This window comes from Meriones unguiculatus, chromosome X (genome assembly GCF_030254825.1).
Source record: "Meriones unguiculatus strain TT.TT164.6M chromosome X, Bangor_MerUng_6.1, whole genome shotgun sequence".
Lineage (NCBI taxonomy): Eukaryota > Metazoa > Chordata > Mammalia > Rodentia > Muridae > Meriones > Meriones unguiculatus.
In genome coordinates, this window is record NC_083369.1 from 64695989 (window position 1) to 64721209 (window position 25221).

A 25221-nucleotide genomic window follows, 5' to 3' on the forward strand; every position below is an offset into this window, starting at 1 on the left:
ATTCACACATTTATTATGAATATGGGTGTATGGTTTCTCTTTCCCAGTGAATGATAAATTTTTAAACTGTTGTGTATTTTGATATTCACATTGTCAGATTTGATTACAACATCAAACTGAATCCAATGACATTTTGAAATGCTTCTCAAACCACCTTTTCTTTCACACTTGTTTTGACATAAAAATACATTTTCACCCTAGTTCCATTTGATCCCTGTAATTAAAAGCTTCATTGTTTTACAGTTAGTGTAGTCCCGTAGCTTCTTCAATCATTTTGACATTGTATGTTCTTCCTTTATATTCTTGAACTATTTTCCCTCTTGCTTTTTATACTACTGGTGGCTCCTCAACCTAATTAATGGTTTCTAGATTATGTTCATAAGTCTTTTAGACTTTATCATTTTTATGTATATTATTCTAATCTTAGTATCTATCACAAAAAGAAAGTATTTGTTAATAACCATCACTTACAAGATGACCAATATCATCAATTTTCCACACAATTAGCGTGAACTTTCTAATTTGATCCTTACTGCAACTCCATAAAATAGACATACTAATAATTTCTCCATACTACAAAAGAGAAAACTATTGATGAAAGTCACAAGGTTGTAAGAAGCAAAGTTAGAATTTGAATAATTCAAGTTAAATGTAAAAGCTTTCTAAGCCAATGTGTAGTACTTGAATCTTCATTCTCCTCCTCCACTTCTTTCTAGTTTTATTTCTATCACCAATGTTTTTATTGATTTAGGGGAACCCTGGTCAACCAGGTCTCAATGGAATGAAAGGAGATCCTGGTCTCCCTGGTGTTCCGGGATTTCCAGGTATTTGAAAGGATGTTTTAAGATTTTTCTTTTATATGTTAAAGTACTTTATTTATTCTATGAACATTCCATATATTCAATGTATTATTCTCACATGCACCCCCACTGCCTTCCTTCGGCTCACCTCATCTGTTTCTCTCTAAATGAAAGTTCTCTTTTCTTGTTTATTATTTTATTATCATTATTATTTTATCATTACTAGTAGTGGTGGTGGCAGTAGTAGTGGTAGTAGTAGCATTAACCAACACCCTAAGTCGAACTAGTGCTGACCATATTTATTAATCTCCTTTGGAAAAATCTGTTTTTTCTAATTTTTCTATATACAGGCTGTCTTGTTTCCTTTCTCATGTTATTTTATTTTACGTATCATCTTTCCAGGAATGAAAGGACCTATTGGAATACCAGGCTCTCCTGGCCCTGATGGGGAACCAGGCCTTCCTGGGCCCCCAGGTAAGAATTTTTCTTCCCTGTTTTCTCTCTCTTCTGATGTCCATCCTGTTTGCCTTTCTGAATGGGGATTGAGCATCTTCACCAGAGTCCTCCTTCTTGATTAGTTTCTTTGGGTGTACAGATTTTAGTATGTTTATCCTATATTATATGTCTATACCGTGAGTGAGTATATACCGTGTGTATCTTTCTGCTTCTGGGATACCTCACTCAGGATGATCTTTTCCAGTTCCCACCATTTACCTGCAAATTTCATGATTTCCTTGTTTTTCATTGCTGAGTATTATTCTTTTGTATAGATGTACCACAATTTCTGTATCCATTCCTCAGCTGAGGAACATCTGTGTTGTTTCCAGGTTCTGACTATTACAAATAAAGCTACTACAAACATGGTTGAGCAAATGTCCACAGAGGGCCTCTGAAAGGCTCTACTCAGCAATGTATCAAAACAGATGAACTGAGACTTGTGGCCAGCCTTTGAGCAGAGTGCAGGGAATCTCATGAAAGTAGGAAATAGTAAGAACTGAAAAGGACAGGAGCTCCACAAGGAGAGCAACAGAACCAAAAAATCTGGGCACAGGGTTTTCTAAGACTTATAACTCCAACCAAAAACCATTTATGGAGATAACTTAGACCCCTGCACAGATGTAGCCCATGGCAGTTCAGTGTCCAAGTGGGTTCCATAGTAATGGGAACAGGGACTTGTCTCTGACATGAAATGATTGTCCTGCTCTTTGATCACCTCCCCCTGAGGGGGGAGCAGCCTTACCAGGACACAAAGGAAGACAATGCAGCCACTCTTGATGAGACCTGATAGACTAGGATCAGAAGGAAGGGGAGGAGGACCTCCCGTATCATTGGACTGGGAGAGGGGCATGGATGGAGAAGGGGAAGGAAGGGTAGGGTTGGGAGGGGAGGAGGGAGGGATACAAAGTGAATAAATTATAATTAATAAAAATTTTTAAAAAACATAAAAAAATTAAAAAAAGAATTTTTCTTCTCCTAAGCTGTTTATGCCTGATACTTAGGAACGTGAAAGAAATAAAAGCACACACCTACAGGCACCTGATTTTTGACAAAGAAACCACAACCACACAAGGGGGAAAAATCAGCATCTTCAGCAAATGGTGCTGGTCTAATTGGATGTCTACATATAGAAAAAATGCAAATATACTCATATTTATCACTTTCCACCAAATTAAAGTCCAAGTGACCAAAGACCTCAGCATAAAACGAGATGCACTAAATCTGTTGGAAGAAAAAGTGGGGAAGAGCCTGGAACTCACTGGCACAGGAGACAACTTCCTGAACAGAACAGCAACAGCTCAGGCTCTAAGATCAATGATTTATAATTGGGACCTCATGAAATTGAAAATCTTCTGTAAAGCATAGAACACTCTCATCAGAACAAAATGACAACCTACAGACTGGGAAAAGATCTACACCAACCCTACATCTGACAGAAGGCTAATATCCAGAATATATAAAGAACTTAAGGAATTAGACACTAAAAACCAAAAAAAAAAAAAAAATCCAATTAAAAATGTGGTACAGAGCTAAACAGAGAATTCTTAATATAGTAATATCGAATGGCAGATAAACACTTAAAGAAATGCTCAGTATCCTTAGTCATCAGGGAAATGCAAATCCAACAAATCTGTGATTCCATCTTACACTGATCAGAATGGCTAAGATAAAAAACTCAAGTGACAACACATGCTGGAGAGGATGTGGAGAAATGGGAACCCTCCTTCATTGCTGGAGGGAGTGCAAACTTGTACAACCACTTTGGAAATAAATCTGGTGCTTTCTCAGACTATTAGGAATAGTGCTACCTCAAGATCCAGCTATACCACTCCTGGGAACATACCCAAAATATGCCCCACCATTCAACAAGGACATTTGTTCAGCCATGTTTGTAGCAGCTTTATTAGTAATAACCAGAATCTGAAAACAACTTAGATGTCCCTCAACGGAGGAATGGATACAGAAATTCTGGTACATTTACACAATGGAATACTACTCAGCAATTAAAAACAAGGAAATCATGAAAATTTCAGGCAAATGGTGAGAACTATAAAAGGTCATTCTGGGTGAAGTAACCCAGTATCAGAAAAACACAAATGATATATGTTCACTTATAAGTGGATATTAGCCATATAATATAGGAGAAACATTGTAAAATCTATAGCCCTAAAGAAGCTAAACAAGGAGGACCCTAGGGAAGATGCTTAATCCTCATTCAGAAGGGCAAATTGTATACACATCGGAAGTAGGAGAGGGCAGATAACAGGACAGGAACCTTCCACAGAGGACCTCTGAAAGACTCTACCAACGAGAGTATCGAAGGAGATACTGAGACAGGTGACCAAATTTTGGGCAGAATCCCAGAATCCTTATGGAAGAAGAGAGAGATGATAGGACCTGAAGGGGACAGGAGCTCCACAAGGAGAACAACAGATCTGAAATACTGGGCCCTGAAGAGACTGATACTCCAACTAAGGATCGTGCATGGAGAGGACCTAGACTCCTTGTTCAAAGGAAGCTCACTGGTTGCTCAGTCTCAAGTGGTTGCCCTAGTAAGGGTAGCAGAGGCTGTCTCTGACATGAACAAAGTGGCAGGCTGTCTGATCAACTCTTCTTCCTGGGGGTGCAGCCTTGCCAGGCCATGGAGGAGAAGGATGCAGCCAGCCTTGACAAGGTCTGATAAAGGTCAGATAGAAGGGGAGGAGGTCCTCCCCTATCAGGAGACTAGGGAAATGGCGTAGGGGAGGAAGGAGGAGGGTAGGATGGGTGCTGGGAGGAGACAAGGGAGTGGGCTGCAGAGGGGATACAAAGTGAATAAATTTTAATAAATAAATATATAAATAAAATTAAATAAAAAAAAAAAAACAAAAAAAAAAAACAAGGACACAGAGGAGGACTTTGCAGCCAGCCCTGAAGATACCTGATAAAACAGGGCCAGACGAAAGGGGAGGAGGTCCTCCGCAATCCGTGGACTTGGAAAGGGGCAGGGAGAAGCTGAGGGAGGGAATAAGTGAGCGGGATACAGCTGGGATACAGAGTTAATAAAATGTAACTAATAATAATAAACAATAAAAAATGTAAAAAAAAAACAAACAAACAAGGAAATCATTTCTAGCTTCTTGAAAAACTTCCACACTGATTTTCCAAGTGGCTGTACAAGATGTACTTTCACCAGCAGTGAACGTTTGTTCATCTTTTCTCACATTCATGTCAGCACTTATTATTTTGTTTTTCGTTTGTTTGTGTTTGTACATGTTATATGTGTATATACATTTTATTTATATTCTAGGCATTCTGATTGGTTAAGATAAAGTCCCAAAGTGTTTTAATTTGCATTTCTCTGGTGGCTAAATATAGTAAACGTTTTGAAATGATTCTCAGCCATTTATATTCTTTGTTTAGTGAATATATGTTTAAGATTGCTTTGTCCTGGGAATTTTTTCCTTTAATGTGCATAAAATTTCCCTCTTTATCTCTGATCAGTTTTGTTTTTTAAATGTATTTCATCAGATATTAGAATAGCTACACTATGCTTATATTTTTTTGGATCCATTTTTTTTACAATACCTTTTTCTATCCTTTTACTCTAACATGGTATCTGTCATTACTCATTAAGTATATTTCTTAGAAGTAACAATAAAAGATTTATCTTGTTTTCTGATCCAAACTATTAATCTGTCTTACTTTATTGGAGAATTGAGAACAATAAAAGTTATTATTGAATAGTAGACATTGATTTCTGATACTTTGTTCTTTTGTGATGTTTTATTTTTTATTAATTACAGTTTATTCACTTTGTATCCCAGCCGTAGACCCCTCCTCTATCATCCCCTACCAATCTCACCCTCCCTCCTTCTTCTTCTCCCATGCCCCTCCTCCAGTCCAATGATAGGGGAGGTCCTCCTCCCTTTCTATCTGACTCTAGTCTATCAGGTCTCATCAGGACTGTCTTCTTTGTCTTCCTCTCTGGACTGGTAAGGCTGCTCCCCCCTCAGGCGGAAGTGATCCAAGAACCAGTCCATGAGTTCATGTCAGAGATGGTCCCTGCTCCTATTATGGGGGAACCCTTTTGGATGCTGAACTGCCTTGGGCTCCTTTAAGCTTCTTTTCATTCAACATTCTAGAATTTTTTTTGTTTGTTCCTTGTGCTTGGAATCTTTATCCTTTTCTTCTGACCTCAGTATTCCCGGAAACATGATCTCTAACGCTAGCTTATGGATCATAGGTTTATAACTACATTTTTATCATAGAAAGTTTTCCTTTCTCCTAGAATAACTAATAGTTTGGGTGTATGTACTAGCTGGGCTGGTGTTTTGGGTTTTTTTTCATAACTTGAGTAACATCATTCCAATCTGTTCTAGCTTTCTTGGTTTCTACGGAAAAAAATCAGCTGTTATTCTGACACTATACGTGATACGGTCTTTTTTTGCTTACAACTTTTAATACCTTTTCATTCTTTTGTTTATTTCTTATTATTTATTATGGGGAATGTGATTTCTGCCCCAGTCTATTTTGATGGTCTCTATCCTTTATGGAATTTGATCTCTTTCCTAATACTAGGGATATTTTTTTCTATGACTTTGTTGAGAATAATTTCTTTGTTTTTTATCTGAGTTTCTTCTTCTTCTAAAGTTATTATTCCTAGATTTGGCCTTTTCGTAGTGTGCCAGAATTCCTGTATCATCCATTCTTGGAAATTTTTGAATTTGTCATATTTTTGCCTGAGTGATCCAATTATTCTACCTTTTCTTTAAGACTTAATATTCTTTCTTCGACTTGGTCAAGTCTAATGGTAAGGCTTTCATCTGATTTTTTTTTTAATTTCTGAATTTTCATTTCAAGATTTATTTCATTTTGTCAGATATTCTATCTCTTTATTAAATTCTATTTTGTATGTTGACTTGTTTTTATTATTTCATTTAACTCTGTGTTTTTGAATGATTGATTCCAGAATTTATTAACATCTTTTCAAGTCTCTTGCTAATTCTCATTCTTACTTTTTTCAAATACTGTCTTAAAAGTCATCTGAGTCATTTATCTCAGGAAACATTATTATTACTAGTATTTGGTGGAGACTTATTGTTTAGGTTATTGATGTTTCTATATCTCTGATGAGGTCTTGGTATCTGGAATTGGTTTTTTAGTTCAGTTAATTTCTTGGTATGGGAATATTATCTTTCCTTTGTTGAGTGGATATTTGAAGTTATTTTTCCTATAATCCCAAGTTATCAAGGGAGAGACCAGCTGCATAGGACTTACTGTTTGGTCTTTGGGCAATTCAGTGTTGCTGTTAATGGGGTTTCAGATGTACCCCTAGCTCAGCTGAAGCTAAGTGAATTTTCTAAGCATTCAAATAAAACTTCTCTAGAGTTAAAAGATCCTTACAGCAGATCTTCAGGAATGTTGAGGGAAGGTTCTCAGGACTGATCTTCAAGCAGTGATTGCTAGTAGAGTTGATGATACAAGTCTAAGACTTCTATCTGAATGAGTGAAACAGGATTGGGGAGTAGGAAATAGGACACATATCTAGTGCTACTCCCTGGAGATTGATAGTTTTCAAATCATGGGAAAGGGTGAAGTTGGTAACTAGAGTCTAAAGTCTTGCTTAGAAAAGGGATCAGTGGCACATGACAGCAATGGGCGAAACTGGCAGATAGAGCTGGCAGTTGGAACTTAGACTTTCTGGCTAGAGATGAGGAGAGCAAGGGTTCTCAGCATGGAAGAATGGAGCTATCTGCATGAGTCTGGAGTTTCCATCCTGAGGAAGGACTCCTGGATGGTGGACCAGAAGGCTGGTATGGGCTGATTTTAATCAATTTTCATAATAAAATAATTACAGTTCCCCCAAATCCACTTCTGCTTGATGTGGCAGCAGTTAAGTACTCTTTTCATTTAATTGTTTGTTTGTTTAATCATACAAATACATCTTTTGATCTTCTGCCAATATGGCATCTATTTCTTCTGACATTTCTCTTCACCACCTTCATTTTTATGTTTTTGCTTCTCAGGTCCTCCTGGGTTGCCTGGTCCTTCGGGACTGAGCATTATAATCAAAGGAGATCCTGGTCCTCCAGGAGTTCCTGGCCAACCTGGATTAAAAGGTCCACCAGGACTTCCAGGCCCTAAAGGCTTACCAGGTACCTTTACAGATCATTATATCATTATTTAAGACCTATCTATTTCCCAGGCTCGGTGGCACATGCCTGCAATCCCAGCACTTAGGGAGGCAGGAGGATTTCTGTGAGTTTGCAGCCAGCCTGGTCTACAGAGTCCACGACAGCCAATAATATACAGAGAAACCCTGTCTCGGAAAAAATAAAATTAAATTAAAAAAAGACCTATGTATTTGAGAACATCCTCTTGATCTGCTACTTACAAGTAAAAAGTTTGTCTCTGACAATGATAGTTCTAGTAAGAAATAGAATGCCAGGACACTACAGATCTTACTTTCCTTTTTCTTGAAAATGATAAATCTCATGCCCAAACATCCATGAGGCCCAACCAGATTTCTTTTAACTACTCTGGGCATGCTAATTTAAATGGCTTGATCATATTAAAATCCTTTTTTTTTTCCTGTAGGTACAATTGGTCCTCCAGGAGATCCAGGAAGAAATGGACTCCCAGGCTTTGATGGTGCAGGAGGGCGCAAAGGAGACCCAGGTCTGCCAGGACAGCCAGGTAAAATGACTAAAACAGTGCTTCTGGTTGTGATGTTTATACTTTCAAAGCCTCTGGATATCCTTGGAGCTTTGATAATGTCTATGGATAGAGCAAATCCGGAGCTGGAAAAAAAATAGGAAGGTACATCCAAAAAGGTGCGCTATACCACACAAGTATAAAAATGTTGCTTTTGCTTGTATACACATTTGTGTATTTTCTATAGAAAGCACTACAAATCAAGATACTTCCAGGTACTCAAAATAATTACTCATTTAACTATTTTTATTTTTGTTTAGTGGCAGTTTAAACCCAGTGCTTGATCATGCTGTGTAGGCTACTATTGATACACATTCCCAAATCCATGCAACTAGTTTTCAATGTGTTTATTTAAATTCATCATCTACTTTAGAACACTCTTTAATCTTTCTTCATTTTGTGACATTACTGAAGATAATTTCCCTCATAGAGTGCAGTAAATATAGATGGAAAATTTAAATGATCATTAAAGAACTTTGAACACTGTGGTGAAATCTCATGATGAGATGTATTGATATACAATTTTTTAGTTTAGTCATTACTATATGCTCTTTAAAATATTAACTTTGGTATCTGCTAAATGTATTTTATCTTCTTCTTTTGTTTATTGACTCAATATATCACTATAATCACTATTGGTCCAATCTTTACAGTGTAGCCTGGGTTGGCTCCCAAATCATGGCAGTCCTCTTACTTCAGCCTCCTGAGTACTGAAAATCAGCTTCCTAGATGTCTGTCTGAAGTTAACCTACTTCCAAAAAGAATTTGATTAAACTTATAAAAAATACATTAATATGATTGCTAAAATAAAAATAAAAGTCAGACACTGGTGCGACACACTTTTAGTCCCAGCACTTTGGAGGCAGAAGCAATCAGATCTCTAAATCCAAGCCAGTCTGGTCTACATAGTGAGTGCTAGGACAACCATGGTTACACACACACACACACACACACACACACACACACACACACAAACCCATCTCAAAAAAGAAAAGAAAAGAAAAGAAATAAAATAGAGGATTACAAACTCAATAGATTGTTAATATGTTAATGACTCTAGCTAATATAGATATAAAACAAGGTAACATAAACACAAAGGATTTGTATTAGAAAAAGTTATCATTGGTGAAAAAAAAAGTAGTGAGATGTGGGCCGTCCTAGAGCCAACACTGTCAATTCAGTAACTTTGTGTTACCAGAGAACGAACAAACTAGTGACATCTTTATCACAGGCATTGCTATGAAGTGTGCAAAAAGCAGCACACAAAGTAGTTAAAGGCCTGGAAAGAGAATTTTTAAATGAGCTCATGCAAAGAGGAGCCAGTGGCATATTAAAATGTTGCCTTTTGAAGGCTTTTAAAAATGAGTTACCTATTTTCTAAGCAAGTAGCCTTCAGAATAATTCTCCAGATGTATTTTTTGGCACTGTAGCTGGAAGAACTATGGAAACTATACCCTTCTTTTCCTATTGAAGAACCAAACAATTGGCTGAAATTTGGTCATAAAATTCAACCTCCTGTAGCATAGCAAGTGAATAGATAACAAACATACTGGCTTCACATGGGCATCACTTCTTACCTAGTGTTTAGTGTCTTCAGCCAATGCCAGGAGGAAATAAATGCATTTAAATCTCTTGGAGAGCAAAGAAAACAATCTCATTTGTCTCTCTGCTCATTATATCTGACAGTGCTTTTATAGATAGCTATAAATACTTAATAAATTAAGTAATCAAATTAAGTCATTATGCTTTGTTAATAGCCACAATAATGGTTCAGAACTTACTTAATCTTGTACACCAATGGTTTCATACAAATAGGTAGCCGTGGATTGGATGGTCCCCCCAGGACTAGATGGATTGCAAGGACCTCCAGGTCTACCTGGAACCACTTCTGTTGCCCACGGATTCCTCATAACACGCCACAGTCAGACAACAGATGCACCACAATGCCCACAAGGAACAGTCCGTATCTATGAAGGCTTTTCTCTCCTGTATGTACAAGGAAATACAAGAGCCCATGGTCAAGACTTAGGTAAGATAATTAGAATCTAATGTCTTTCTATGAATTTTGCATTTATTTTTTAAATCTTAGGTTCTAGAGTGACCTTGGATAAAATATATAACTTCATTATTTGGGGCCTTCAAATTGAAGAACATATCAAAGGCAAATAACTAGAGCCACTGTAAATCCTATTTATTTATTTATTTATTATTTACAATTTATTCACTTTGTATCCCAGTTGTAGTCCCCTCCCTCATCCCTTCCTGATACCACCCTCCCTGTTCCTCAGCTATCAATCCTTCCTAGTCCACTGATAGGGGAAGTCCTCCTCCCCTACTGTTTGACCCTAGCCTATCAGGTCCCATCAGGACTGCCTGGATCCTCTTCCTTTGTGGCCTGGCTAGGTCATCCTACCTGGGGGAAAGTGAACAAGGAGCAGTCATCTGAGTTCATGTCAGAGACTGTTTCTTCTCCCCTTACTAGGGAACCCATATGGAGATTGAGCTGACTATGGGCTACATCTGAGCAGGAAGGGGGTCTAGGTTCTCTCTATGTATGGTCTTTGGTTGATGCATCAGTCTCTGCAGTCCCACCTGGACCCTGCTTTTTTTCTGGCTTTGATGGTCTCCTTGTGTAGCTCCTGTCCCCTTCAGGTCCTTTTATATCCCATTTCTTCCATAAGATTCCCTTTGCTCTGTCCAAAGTTTGGCTGTGAGTCTCTGCATCTGCATTGATCCCCTGCTGCTTCACTATAAATTTTAAATGAATAATTTTAACTTCAAATTAAAAGCATTGTAGAGAGCACACGTTACCATTTTTGGTTTAAAGCAAGATTACTTCAGAGCCATGTTTCCTTTGGTAAGGAAGCAGTCGTCCTAGGTTCTCCACAGTATAGGAGCTGATTGATTACACAGTGTAATTTATGGGCGATAGATTCTTATGTGACTGGAATACATTAAGTTGGAAGACAAATTACTTTATTTATTTATTTTTATTAATTATAGTTTATTCACTTTGTATCCCCCATAAGGCCCTCCCTCCTCCCCTCCCAGTCCCACCCTTCCTTCCTTTTCTTCATACATGCCCCTCCCCAAGTCCACTGATAGGGGAGTTTCTCCTCTCCTTCCTTCTGATCTTAGTCTATCAGGTCTCATCAGGAGTGGCTGCATTGTCATCTTCTGTGGCCTGGTAAGGCTGCTCTCCCCTCGAGGGGAGGTGATCAAAGAGCAGGCCTATCAGATTATGTCAGAGGCAGTCCCTCTTCCCATTACTATGGAACCCACTTGGACACTGAGCAGCCATGGGCTACATCTGTGCAGGGGTTCTAGGTTATCTCCATGCATGGTACTTGGTTGGAGTATGAGTCTCTGGGAAGATCCCTGTGTTCAAATTTTCTGGTTCTGTTGCTCTCCTTGTGGGGTTCCTGTCCTCTCCAGATCTTACTATTTCCCACTTTTTACATAAAATTCCCTGCACTTTGCCCAACAATTGGCCATAAGTCTCAGCATCTGCTTTGATAGTCTGCAGGGCGGAGCCTTTCAGAGGCCCTCTGCAGCAGGTTCCTAGGTTGTTTCCTGTTCTTCTTCTTCTGATGTCTATCCTCTTTGCCTTTCAGGATGGGGACTGAGAGTTTTAGTCAGGGTCCTCTCTCTTAATTAGTTTCTTTAGATGTACAGGTTTTAGTAGGTTTATCCTATGTTATATGTCTATATGAGTGAGTATATACAATGTGTGTCTTTCTGCTTCTGGAACAGCTCACTCAGGATGATCCTTTCCAGATCCCACCATTTACCTGAAAATTTCATGGAAGACAAATTATTTAAAAAAAATCTTAATTTGTAGATCAGTGAAAGTGGTCATTGCTTAATTATGTTACATTTCAGCTCCAAAAAACCCACCTTTTATCCTTATAAAGTATAATTAGACCAGTGTAAATCAAAATAAAACACCTTGTTTTCAAATAAAATATGAGCCATTCAACGCATTCCCATGTACTTTCTCTATACTTAGTCAATGGTAAGAGCAGCACTGCAATAGTGACTATCAGCATCTCTCCATGCCCATGATTTCATTTTTAGAGTTTCAACATTACTTGATAAGGGCTGGTCATTTTATCTGAGGCTGTTTATTTTAACCCCCCCCCATTTGTATCCATGAAAAAAATTTAAGAAGATAGTCTAGGCCTCAACTTCTGGAATGTCTATGGTGAGAAGCCTCCTGAGGTCTTATTGGCTGGCTCATTCGCCCTGTGAAAATAATTCTTTGCAGCAGAACTTCAAAAGTGTCTTTTGCTTATTCTGTTCCAAGAGAGTGTGTCCACACATGCTATGTAGTTCTACCTCATTTACATAGAAGCCAGGATTCATAGGTCGAAACTGAATAAAATAAGAATTGGTTTGACGTTGTTTTCTTCTTCTACATCTGTTTTCGTCTTTTAATTTCCTGTTTTTCCTTTACATCTTTCCTTGGTTACAATTTTTTTCTCCATTTTTTCCTAATATTAGATAAAGAACTTTTGAAAGCATATCATGTTTAGATAAATTGAAATGGTACGTTAAAAATAATTCACTAGTTTCCTATAATCATTCTCCCATAAAAATATCCTATTTTGAATCAGAGCGTGGTGGCACAGGCCTTTAATCCCAGCACTTAGAAAGGCAGAGGCAGGGAGGTCTCTGAGTTTGAGGCCAATCTTGTCTACAAAGCAAGCCCAAGACAACCAAGGCTACACAGAGGAACCCTGTCTTGAAAAAAAAATCAACAACAACAAAAACCCCAAAAACCAACTAAACAAAACAAAACCCCCAAGCTCCGTTTTATCTATTTTATTTTCACTGACAGAGTCAGTTAATAAATTGTGTTACAACTTTTTAAATGTGAAATTTTAGGGCCATAGAGATGGCTTGGCTTTTAAGAGCACTTGCTGCTCTTCCAGACTACTAGGGTTCAATTCCCAGTACCCAGATCACAGCTCACAACCTTCTATAATACCAGTTCCAGGGAATCTAGTGCCCTGTTCTGACGTCAGTAGATCCTGCATGCACACAATACACAGATATACATGCAAGCAGAATATCCTTACATGTTAAATAACAATAATAAAAAATTTAAATGTAAAATCTTTAACATCAGATCAGTACAAAACTTTTAATCACTGTAACAGCTTAATATACAGTAACAGAAAATAGGGTCAAGTCAGTATTATTTTATAACTTTAAAAAATGTGTGGTTTTGGTCAATCAGAGTTTGCTCTCAGTCTTGGTAACTATAAACTATTCCTAATTTGGTACTCCTTAGGGCTTGGTTTAGAAAAAGGCTAGAACAATAGTTTTAAAATCCCAGGAATGGTCTGTATTGTCAGGGCTTTGCTAAGGTTTGAGCTATGTTAAGGAATAAACAAAGAATATAGTCAAAGATAGCTTCAGTGTTAAACAGTTACCTGGTGGGATATTTTCTGGTATGAATTGATGGAAGAACTATGATTTGGTTTTTTTTTTAATTTTTCCATTCTTTTTTGTTATTATCATTTATTACAATCTATTCCATTTGTATTGCATCTGTGGCTCCCTCCCTAGTGTCCTCACAGTCCCACCCTCCTTCTCTGTTCTCCCCCTATACCCCTTCCCTAGTCCACTGACAGGGGAGGTCCTCCTCCCCTTCTATCTCACCCTAGCCTATCAGGTCTCATCAGGACTGGTTGCATTGTCTTCCTCTGTGGAATGGCAAGACTGCACCCCCCCCCAGGGGGCAGTGATCAGAAAGCCAGCCACTGAGTTCATGCCAGAAAAAGCCCCTGCTCCCCTTACTAGGGACCTCACTTGGAGACTGAGTCTATGAGCTACACCCGAGCTAGGGTTTTAGGTTCTTTCCATGCATGGTCCTTGGTTGGGGTATCATTCTCTTCACGGCCCCCAAGGCTCAGTTTTTATGGCTCTGTTGGTCTTCTTTTGGAGCTAGTGTCCTTTTCCCTTTCCTCCTTCCAAATTCTTCTGTGTAACTCACCTTAGTCTCTTTTGAAGTCATGGCATAAATAAAACATGTTCAGTACGTGGAAAGAAACTTGTATATACATGTTTTCACGGCTGACCTATTGGTGTTACATAATCAATTGGTGTGATCTTCCCTGGAGGAGACAAATTGAATTTCGGAATTTCTCTGTCTGAGAGGGAGAAAAGAAACATTCAAAATCAGTAATCTATTACAGCCTTATTATTTGGGATATGGGAAGTGCTTGGTATGATGGTCTAAATTTTTTGAGATTATAAACAGTGATTCTATATCATTATAGCACAAACTTGTTTAAACACCACATTTTTATTATTATGTGACTTTCATTATGCACATTTTCTTTTGTTTTATGGGATCAGGTGAATTTATATCTCTGTACTAAATCAGGTAATGGATTAGCTTTTCTAAAAGTTACTGTATAATATACATAATGTATCAAACCTTCTGTCTAATTTGATTTTCACAAGAATGACAAAAAGAGAGGACAAAAGTTTTTCTATAATTTTATAAACAAAGAAACTAGCTAAGAGGTTAAATTACTTAATTAAAGCCACATAAGTAATAAATGACAGATTTAGGAGGTGAATACAAACCGTGGCAATTCCTAACCTCTCTATTTTTCAGTTATGCAATGTTTTTATTTCTTTTCATGTGACCTTGAGTCAATATCTTTTCTTTCATCTAATTTTGTATGCTGCTTTTTTGTTCCCTGACTAAATTAATGACTTTCAAGTTAGGAACCTTTGCAAAGATCCCTAGGCTTATTCTAAATCTGTCACTAAGTTATTCTAATTCTAAATGATTGCAGGGTGGTTGGTGCTGGGGATGAAAACAAGTACCTCAAGTCAGTATTGTTTTATAACTTTCCAAAGTGTGTGGTTTTGGTCAATCAGAGTTTGTTCTCAGACTTGGTAACTATAAACTATTCCTAACTTGGTAATCCTTAGAACAATAGTTCAAAATCCCAAGAATGATCAGTGTTGTCAGGGCTTTGCTAATGTTTGCGCTATGTTAATGAATAAAGAAAGAATACAGTCAAAGATAGCTTCATTGTTAAACAATTACCTGATGGAATATTTTCTGGTATGAAAATATTAGGTTAGGGTAAGTGTTAGGAAAACACTCTACAACTAAGTCATAATACAGACGTATAATTTTATATTCTTGATTATATATGGCCTTATCATTCCTTCCCAGTTCGAAGAAAATATATTCCTTTAAATAAATGAAGAATATGCTCAATTTTCAAATCCTTGATTCTCATGTGTACTTTATCCTGAAGTTTGCCTGTGTTTTTTTCTATACACCGTTTCAAGCACAGTTATTTTCTGTTTTTTGGAAAAATTCAGATTCAAAGAGATTGTTTAAAATGAACTCATTCATTGATATAACCTAGAACCCCTGCTCGGATGTGGCCCATGACAGTATCCAAGTTGGTTTTCTAGTAAGGAGAACAGGGACTGTCTCTGACATGAACTCAGTGGCAGGCTCTTTGACACCCCCTCCCCGTGGGGGAAGCAGCCTTGCTAGGCCACAAAGGAGGACAATGCTGCCAGTCTTGATGAGACCTAATAAGCTAGGGTCAGATGGAAGGGGAAGAGGACCTCTCCTATCAGTGGACTTAGGGGCATAGGAGATGAGAAAGGGAAGGTGGGATTGGGAGGGGAGGAGGGAGGAGGCTACAGCTGGTATGCAAACTGAATAAACTGTAATTAATATTTAAAAAATAAAAATTTAATTAAAAATAAACTATTTAAGAAATATTTTTGGAGAATATGGAGAGATGACTCAGTAGTGAACAATATGTACGGCTCTTACAGAAGACCTGATTTTGGTTATCAGGAAATAAAGAATTAAAAACCTGTACTAGTGGGCTTTCTTCTTTCTCTATCTCTTTTTTTTTTCCTCCTTTATCCTCAACCTATTGTACAGTATCCATATTCAGAATGCACTTTTCTTAATATCAGGAAAAACTTCTGCACTTAATACCATATATTAAATGCTTTACATCAGGAGACAAGTATGGAAGTGTGTTTTACTTACTCTATAAGGATGGGGGATATCTCACTCCACTGAAGTTGGGAATCTAGATTAAACACCAGCTAAATCTTGACTTTCCTTTTTTGTTGTTCTTCATGCAATTTTTCCTTCTTCTTTTACATTTGCATACCTTTTGGTTTCTCCTAAACCTATCTGTAGTTGGTTAGCATTTTTATCAATATTATTCATACACTTGAAGAAATTGCTAACTCACACTAGATAACATATTGAACATATCTTAGATAAGAGGGCAGCATGGAATAAGACATTGGTAGATTCTGCAAAGACATTCTGTGTGCCCTTTATGTGTATAGACGTTTGTCAATAGACACCATTTTTGTAGTATCCACAATCAATTTAAAACAACACTGGGGAATATGAAATGGTCTATAAGAATAAAATCTGCATACATTATAAAATATATTTTGAGCCTGATGGTCAATTGTTGGGCAGAGTGAATGGAATTTTATGTAAGAAGTGGGAAATAGTAAGAGCTGGAGAGGACAGGGTCTCCACAAGGAGAGCAACAGAACAAGGAAATTTGAACACAGGGAACTTCCCAGAGACTCATACTCCAACCAAGGACTATTCATGGAGATAACCTAGAACCCCTGCATAGAAGTAGCACATGGCAGTTCAGAGTCCAAGTGGGTTACATAGTAATGGGAAGAGGGACTGCCTCTGACATAATCTGATTGGCCTGCTCTTTGATCACCTCCCCCTGTAGGGGGAGCAGCCTTACCAGGCCACAGTAGAGGACAATGCAACCACTTTTGATGTGAACTGATAGACTAAGATCAGAAAGGAGAGTAGAACCTCCCCTACCAGTGGACTTGAGGAGTGGCATGCATGCAGAAACGGGAGGGAGGGTGGGATCGGGAGGGGAGGAGGGAGGGGCTTATGGGGGGGATACAAAATGAATAAAGTGTAATTAATAAAAAAATAAAAAATAAAAATTAAAAAAAATAAAAAAATGAGTAAATCCTAGGGTTTAAAAATTGTCTTTAGCTGGGATATAAAGTGAATAAATTGTAATTAATAAATAAATAATTAAAAATTGTTGTCTTTGTTAACTAAGAAATGTGCACTATTTTCTTTGTGAAATATTTTTTTTCATAATAACTTTTAAGATAAAGTTAACATCATAATGTATTCCTTTATCTTTTTCTTTTCAATTATTCCTAGGGACGGCTGGCAGTTGCCTTCGTCGATTCAGTACCATGCCTTTCATGTTCTGCAACATTAACCATGTTTGTAACTTTGCTTCAAGAAACGACTATTCTTACTGGCTTTCCACCCCAGAGCCCATGCCAATGAGTGTGGAGCCCCTGAAGGGTCAGAGCATCCAGCCATTCATTAGTCGGTGAGGCGCTGGATATCTATGACTTTGGCCAATTCCTTTTTACTTTAGCTAGTGAGAAGTCAGTCTAAAATAGATAATCAATGATATCCATTTAAAGTTAAGTGTTTAAAAGTGATTTTTAGTATTCAGCCCTGCCTTTAGTTTGTACTGTAATTCTTACAGATCAACTTTTGACTAAAACCCATGACAAACATTTTAATATAAAGAAAACTGAGCCTAGTCATTAGGTAAATATATGTGTATATATCTACTAATTTTTAGTAATGTGGTAAGCATTCAGCTTAGGCTAAGTGCTACAAAAGATCAGATTGATAAATGGAAAAAGAATAGGGGAAAGGAATATTTAATTTTAACTGGAGAAATCTGAGGATATCTGTCTCAAAGAAATGTGTTTTGATCTGGTCTGTCTTGGGTAGATTAAAAAATAACTAGGTATACATATAAAGATAAAGTCATGGTATGGAGAGAAAATGCAAATGGGTAATGATGAATGAATCTAGAATGTAGTATTTAAAGTTTTATAAGAGAAAATATTAGAAAGTTAGCTTGAACACAGATAGTAGAATGTTTTACTGCCAAATTATAGCTTGTAATTCATTTGGTATGTTATAATGAGCAGTACTACCACCCCTCAAACAGTATTTGAGATAAAGTTCAGGGAAGATTAAAACACTATCAATGTACTTGAAATGCATAAGGACAGTCCTCAGGTAGAGAGCAGTTATACTGAATAGCATTGCTATGATTCTAATGTAATTGGATTAGATCTCACAGTGAGAGACATGCATCACATTATTGGAATAAGCCAAAATTGGGAGTTGAAGTAATAGATGAGATTTGGCATGCTCTCAAAGTAACAAATCGTTGCCAGTGCTATTAACAAAACAGAGATTTCCTGGAATTTTTCCACGTTGAAACAGCAACTTAAATCAATCTCTTGAGAATATTGGATAGTTTTACTTTTATTGTGATCATGATATAGGGTTCTAGTAGCCATACGGAATGAACCATTACAAAATACAATTTCTTTGACACTGTAACCTTGTTTGGCTTTAATAGGAAATTCTAGATTCATTCATTACCCATTTGCATTTTCTCTCCATACCATGACTTTATATGTATACATAGTTATTTTTTAATCTACCCAAGACAGACCAGATCAAAACACATTTCTTTGTGATATGGTTACCTAAATATCTCTCTCTTTCTGAGTCTTTGTCTCTGTCTCTGTGTTGGGAGGTGGAGGTGGTGTGTGTGTGTGTAAAACACATAATGTGTAAGTGTGTGGGAAAGAATTTTTTCAGTCTCAACTTTATAGAGTAAAAGTATCTATAATATATTATGCATTATGCATATAAATGTTGCTGAAGTAACCTCCAACATATTTCAAGATGTTCCCTCATGTCTGTACTAAAATTTTTATATATGCAGCAACATTTATTCTGTGGCTGTGTTCACCTATTTTACAATTTTTAACCACATCTCTCACTGTCTAGGCACCTGTCCAGACATTCTGGGTCTATTGTGCTTACACAAATATGGCCAAATGGCTAATAAATGCTCTTTGGAGGAAGAATACTGGGTGGAGAAAATATTTGCTTCCTTTTTTTCCAGTTTACTAGACATTCTTCTTACCACATCACAGCATTACTAAGTGTCTACCTCCAGTTGGGCACTTTGACAGCAAATATGTAGAGCACACTAAGCCAAACCCTATGGCAATTACAGCATTGACTACAGCAACTATGAATGCAAATTTATGCTGCAATGGAAAATGAAAATACAACAGATGTAATTCTACAATGTCTTGAAAGAAGGCTTGCAGTTTTGCCTAGAAATGTATTTTGCATGTGGGAAGAGAGTTCTTATGCAAAAATGATTCTCAAAGTGCATTTTTTTCTCCTCTTATGATCATGAGGACACTATCAAGGGCTTCCATTATGGGAATGCTTCTCAAGAAGCACAACTGTTGCTTCCTACATCCTCACTCTGTAAATCATATTCTCTCTCTCTTTCTTTCACCAGATGTGCAGTGTGTGAGGCACCAGCAGTGGTGATAGCGGTTCACAGCCAGACTATTCAGATTCCTCACTGTCCGCAGGGGTGGGACTCTCTGTGGATTGGTTATTCCTTCATGATGGTATGAAACATCGATCCATGCTTTTCCCATCACAGCTGACCTTCTACCATATATACATTTTGCCCAATTTGAGCTCTCACTGTCCCTTGAGTAGTAATAAGAAGCTTGAGTCTTAAATAACCTCTGTTCAAGCACTGTGTTCTCCCTCCCATGCTTTTATAGACATTCTTCCTACCACATCTTAGCATTACTAAGTGTCTACCTCCAGTTGGGCACTTTGACAGCAAATATGTAGAGCACACTAAGCCAAACCCGATGACAATTACAGCATTGACTACAGCAACTACGAATGCAAATGTATGTCACAATAGAAAATGAAAATGCAATAGCTCTATTTCTACAATGTCCATTGTTTTTCTTGACTGCTCTTGATTTGGATACTGTTCCCTTACCTTTAGTGTTAGTTTCCTTCATTGCATTCTAATTTGTGGCCTTGTAGGTATATACTTTTAAACTCATCACTGAAGTATTATAGCACATATGTGTTGTGGAATATTTTCCTCATCTTTTTTTTTTTTTTTTTAGCATACAAGTGCAGGAGCAGAAGGCTCTGGCCAAGCCCTAGCCTCTCCTGGTTCCTGTTTGGAAGAATTTCGTTCAGCTCCCTTTATTGAATGCCATGGGCGAGGGACATGCAACTACTATGCTAATTCTTACAGCTTTTGGCTAGCCACTGTTGATATGTCAGAAATGTTCAGGTAAGTTGCTTATGACTTTAGGTCAGGCCCAAAGCCTCCTTCATAGATACTTGGGAAGAGAGATGCTCCTGATGAGTGGTTTGTCTCCAATAACTCTTGGGAATTTGTTGGACTTATTCTTTAGTCTTAGTATGTACTCCACATGTACTTAAACTTGGAGTATAGAAAAAAAAAAACTTACTGTTGCCAGATAAGTGTGGTTACAGGTGGTTTAGTATTAACCGTTCAATAACAAAAATGTCAGGAGTTGGTCTACTAAAATAAGATCATCTAGAGAACTGAAACTATAATTTGTATTGTCTACCAAACCCACTCTTTCTAAGACTGTTCTCAGGGACTTCATCTGAGTCTTTTAAGGAATAAAATAACACATTTTTATGTGTTGTTTCTTTCTTGGTATTTTATATGATATTTTATCATGTCTTGCTCATTGATTACCTAAATGTCTCCCATCCTGTGAATATTAGGAAAGGTAACTCAAAAGAAAAGAAAACAAAACAAAACAAAAAGGAAAAATATATGAAGATAACAGTAATGGGAAAAGCAGTCACACAAAAATATATGTGAAAATATAGAAAATGAGGTATAGACACATAGTGGAGTTTTATTCTTTCATGAAGAAAATTATATTCAAAACAGAAACCATGATATTCAAAATAAGCCATACTTAGGCAAATATCCATATTTTTTCATGTCATATCTTGGATTTTCCACACACATACGTACATGCTCACATATGCACATATGCACATGCACACACAAGTGGAAACAAGAGTGTCTGGAGAAAGGAAAGAGACTATGGGGTTGAAGTATATGTAAACTTTAATGAAAATGTCTTTATAGAACCCATCACTATATTGTGAATATAAAACAATAAATTTTTTTAATACATGTGATCAGTGATGGCTATTAAGTCATAGCAATCAATGTATTGCTAAACTTTTAGTATGATGGCTCAGAAAAGTAAAACACTTGATTTTAAACCGGATGACTTTTATGTCTCTTGGATCCACATAGTACAAGAAGAGGACCAATTTCCTCTTCAACTTGTCCTGGCCTTTACATTCATGCTGTGGCAAGTATACTAGTAAATACACACACTAAACAGGTAGAGAGAAAGACAGATGGGTAATTTTAAAATAAAACTTAACTACTAAGAGAAGGTCTAGTTGTGAATTCATACCTACAATAGAATTTAAATAGCAAAAGTGTATAGAATTGAAATTGCAAAAGCAAACCTGTCTCTCTTTTTTTATTTCCTAGCAAACCTCAGTCAGAGACACTGAAAGCAGGAGACTTGAGGACACGTATTAGCCGATGTCAAGTATGCATGAAGAGGACTTAACATATTGAAGAACTCCTTGTGTTTAATGTGATTATATATATAATTATTATATGTGATTCCCAGGATGCAATGTTTCATTCACTCTCCCCACCTTTACCACTGCTGCCACCAATGGTGCTAATATACTCTATGACCAAAAAGGCATGCTGACTAGTGACCATGACAAATCAGATGTACCTCAGCAATATGCCAGGGCCAGAACTCCATTCTTTCTTATGAAAGGAATAACGAAGTAACTCTACTTTTGGGGTGCAGAATAACTTTTTCATAAGATGAACTTCATATATTTTCCCAGTTACTAACGTGGCACATTAAAAATTCAAGGAAGAGAAAAATCATACTGAATACAACTAAAGGCTGCAGTTTGGAGAAGAATTCTTTTTCACGGTGCTACTAATCGTACTGTACCCCATGTTTTTAATACAAGTGTATTAATCATATTTTACTCTGGAAGTAAAGAATGTGTGCGTTCTGTAAACAACCTCTTAGCTCAAAATGTTAAGTCATTTAGATGTGACCTGGTATAAACCCTTCTTTACTGAAAAAGTAAGAAAGCTTACTTTATAGATGGCAAGATTTACGTATAAGAGAATTTATCCTTTCATCTACTTATTCCTGAAAGTAAATTAATTGGGAGTTTTATCCCCTAAGTTCTTATCTGACTTAAAAAAAAAAAAAAGAACCAGATCATTTCGGTGTCTTTGATCAGAATGTTAGTGATTCGTATTGCATATAAAATTATTGTATCCAATGGAAACTCTCTTGTTCTGTATTTTCTATGACACTCATGATCAGACACCCCATCTTCATTTTTTTATATCTTGTTATTGCTTGTTTCTGACAGTTTTGAGAAAAAAATACCAAAACTTATTAAGAATTCTTATTATCCTGGTGCTCATCATGTAAGACTTAATCTCCTGTGGGCTCACTTGTTTAAGAAGACAATATTTTCTTAGTCTTCTTTTTTCAATTACAAAAGGCCAATGGAATCTTAATGCCTTTTATTTTAAGCATTTTATTATGAATAGTCATCAGATGCCTTATTTCCTTAATTGTAATTCTTTCACTCAGTATTAATTCACCAGTATCAACTTAATAAAGATATACGATATAATCATGGCTCATTCTCTCTCTCTTCAGCATAAGTGTAAAACCATGTTCATTTATATTGGTACATCAAATGTTCCTTTTTTGGGCAACTGATTATTTTTAAAGCTTTTATAATAAAGTTTATATTATAGCCAAAAATACAGCAATCATAACAAAAATTTAGATCCTAGTATGAACCTATGGGCAATCTAAATCTTAGAGAGTATGGTGGTAAATTTTAAAATCTAAGCAATAACAACTATTTTAGTTTTTTTTTTTTTTTTTTTTTTTTTTTCATGTAGATCAACCCATGAAAACACTGGTGTGTAATTCTAACTGAACTGGTATATCCATTCCACAGATGATTTTCAACATGGCATATTTGGAGATTGCTCCTTAAGTTTCAAGAACAAATGTGGATTTTAGAGTGTTCACTTACATATGTTGCATGCACAGATATTTGTGTTTCTTAAAGCTTCTACCCTTCTCCAGTCCTGCCATGTTGTTTGAGTACACAGATCCATCTCAGTAAAGGATCTTGATATTGTTGACCCTTCTTTGACACTGATTATTCAAAACTGTTAGGAATCTATCTGTTCTGGGAATTACCTTTGATAAATGTTGCAGTCATCCACAATTCATGGTTTTTCCACATGGGCCAAAGTTGGAAAACTTGTTCTGCTGGATCAGTTTTTTTTTACTACCAAAATTTATGTGCCAAATGTGGCTTTACCAGTTAATAAATTTACTTAAATACTCACATGTTAGATAAAGAGCAAGTCAAAATGCTCTACTGCTATATTAAAGACTTGTTCCATAGGTATCTCTAACTTTTGGGAGACTGGATAGATAAATAGACAGAAACAGACAGTGATTATAAATCTGTCTTCCTTTTTTATTTTTTTTAAGAATCTTACCTCTTTTTTACTTTATTTTTTTTATTAATTACACTTTATTTACTTTGTATCCTCCCTGTGGTTCCCTCCCTCCTCCCGTCTGAATCCCTCCCTTCCTCCACCCTCTGCATGCATGCTCCTCCCCAAGTCCACTGATAGGGGAGGTCTTCTTTTCCTTCCTTCTGATCCTATTTTGTTATTCTCATCAGGAGTGGCTGTAGTGTCTTCCTCTGTGGCCTGTTAAGGCTGCTCCCCCCTCAGGGGGAGGTGACCAAAGAGCAGGCCAATCAGTTCATGTCAAACAGTCCCTGTTCCTATTAGTATGGAACCCATTTGGAGACTGAACTTTCATGGGCTACATTTGTGCAGTGGTTCTAGGACCTGATCTGCTATGTTGATGTAGTACACTTTACTTCCAACAGAGATTTTATTGGGTAGTTTGTGATTCCATAGTGTTTTCCCCTTCCAACGACACTTGAAAAGCACTTTCCTGTTCTTTTAGTGTCCATTAGGCTCTTTGTTTCAATTAGCATGGTAATGAAAACTAGTCACTCCAAGCTGTATATACAAAAGTTTACACAAGATGGCACTGTTGCCTATAAAAATGCACCAGCACTTGTAATGATTTGTTGAGCCCATTTTGAAGTTGACAATGGGTTTGTATGAACCTCTTCCTACTTATCCCATGTTTTAGATTTCATTTACTTTATTGTTATAAAATTCAGAAGAAAATCATTCTAAAGAACTGCCCAGTTTCTCAGTATTTGCATCCAAAATGAAAAGGCATCTTCAATTACAAAAGTTTGAGTCTTAGCCTAATTAGCACTTCCTCAGCCTCTCAACACACAAGTAAAGAACTACTTTTGTTTGGCCAAGACTTTAGTTGGATTTAGTGGGCAGAGGATCTCTTGGTCCTGTCTAGTCAACCATGTTTACCTCTAATCAACTTCAAATAAACTGAATAGTATTTTAAAATCAAATGCCATTGCTAATTTAAGTTAAGTACTTTCATAGGTTTTGTTTGTTTAGAATTATATAGGGTGCTTTGAATGTACCTGTGGTGGAAATAACTCATACATTGGTACAATAAAGGACTTAAATCTAGTTAAACTTATCCTTTGAAGTATATGCTATCAAGAAATCACTGAATGCTTATTAGCTTAAATATACCATAACAGATAGCAGTCCAGTATACCCAACCTGATGATATGTGGTCATCATTATGTCTGCTAGGTAGAACATACATGCTATTCTGTCTTGGATTACGAACTCTTTCTAATTTTAGTACATATCTCGGGTATTTACTAGCCATAGATATTCAGACAAAGATTGTTTGCCAAACTCTTCCTCAATACAAGAACAGACCAAAATACCATTTATGTAATCTTAGTTCTCTATTTCACTGAGAAGACAACTTACTAAATGCCTGAACCTACAGAAAAGCAAGTAGCTGACAGGGTACATTTTATGCCTATTATCATTATATACCATTTCATATTCACATCACTTCCTTCACCCTGCTTTTAGCACACAAGATTCCCAAGTCTTCTCACTTCTGTGCTCAATCATCTGGATACTCAAGCAAGGTAGCAAGGGGGCACTTGAATGACACTAGTGGGATTAGAGCATTTATTTTCACAGCTCCCTTT

General features: G+C 36.9%; 1 protein-coding gene across 1 annotated transcript in view; it reads left to right on the top strand.

Moving 5' to 3' along the window:
• Col4a5 (collagen type IV alpha 5 chain) overlaps window positions 1-22701 on the top strand; it is a 297510-nt gene extending 274809 nt beyond the window's left edge. Inside the window, 10 exon segments of the mRNA XM_060375633.1 lie at window positions 752-824; window positions 1203-1274; window positions 7307-7435; window positions 7878-7976; window positions 9810-9829; window positions 9831-10023; window positions 17227-17404; window positions 19430-19544; window positions 20070-20242; window positions 21506-22701. Coding sequence (XP_060231616.1) covers window positions 752-824; window positions 1203-1274; window positions 7307-7435; window positions 7878-7976; window positions 9810-9829; window positions 9831-10023; window positions 17227-17404; window positions 19430-19544; window positions 20070-20242; window positions 21506-21587 — 1134 coding nt within the window. The 3' untranslated portion in view covers window positions 21588-22701.
• Window positions 22702-25221: the final 2520 nt, after the last annotated feature.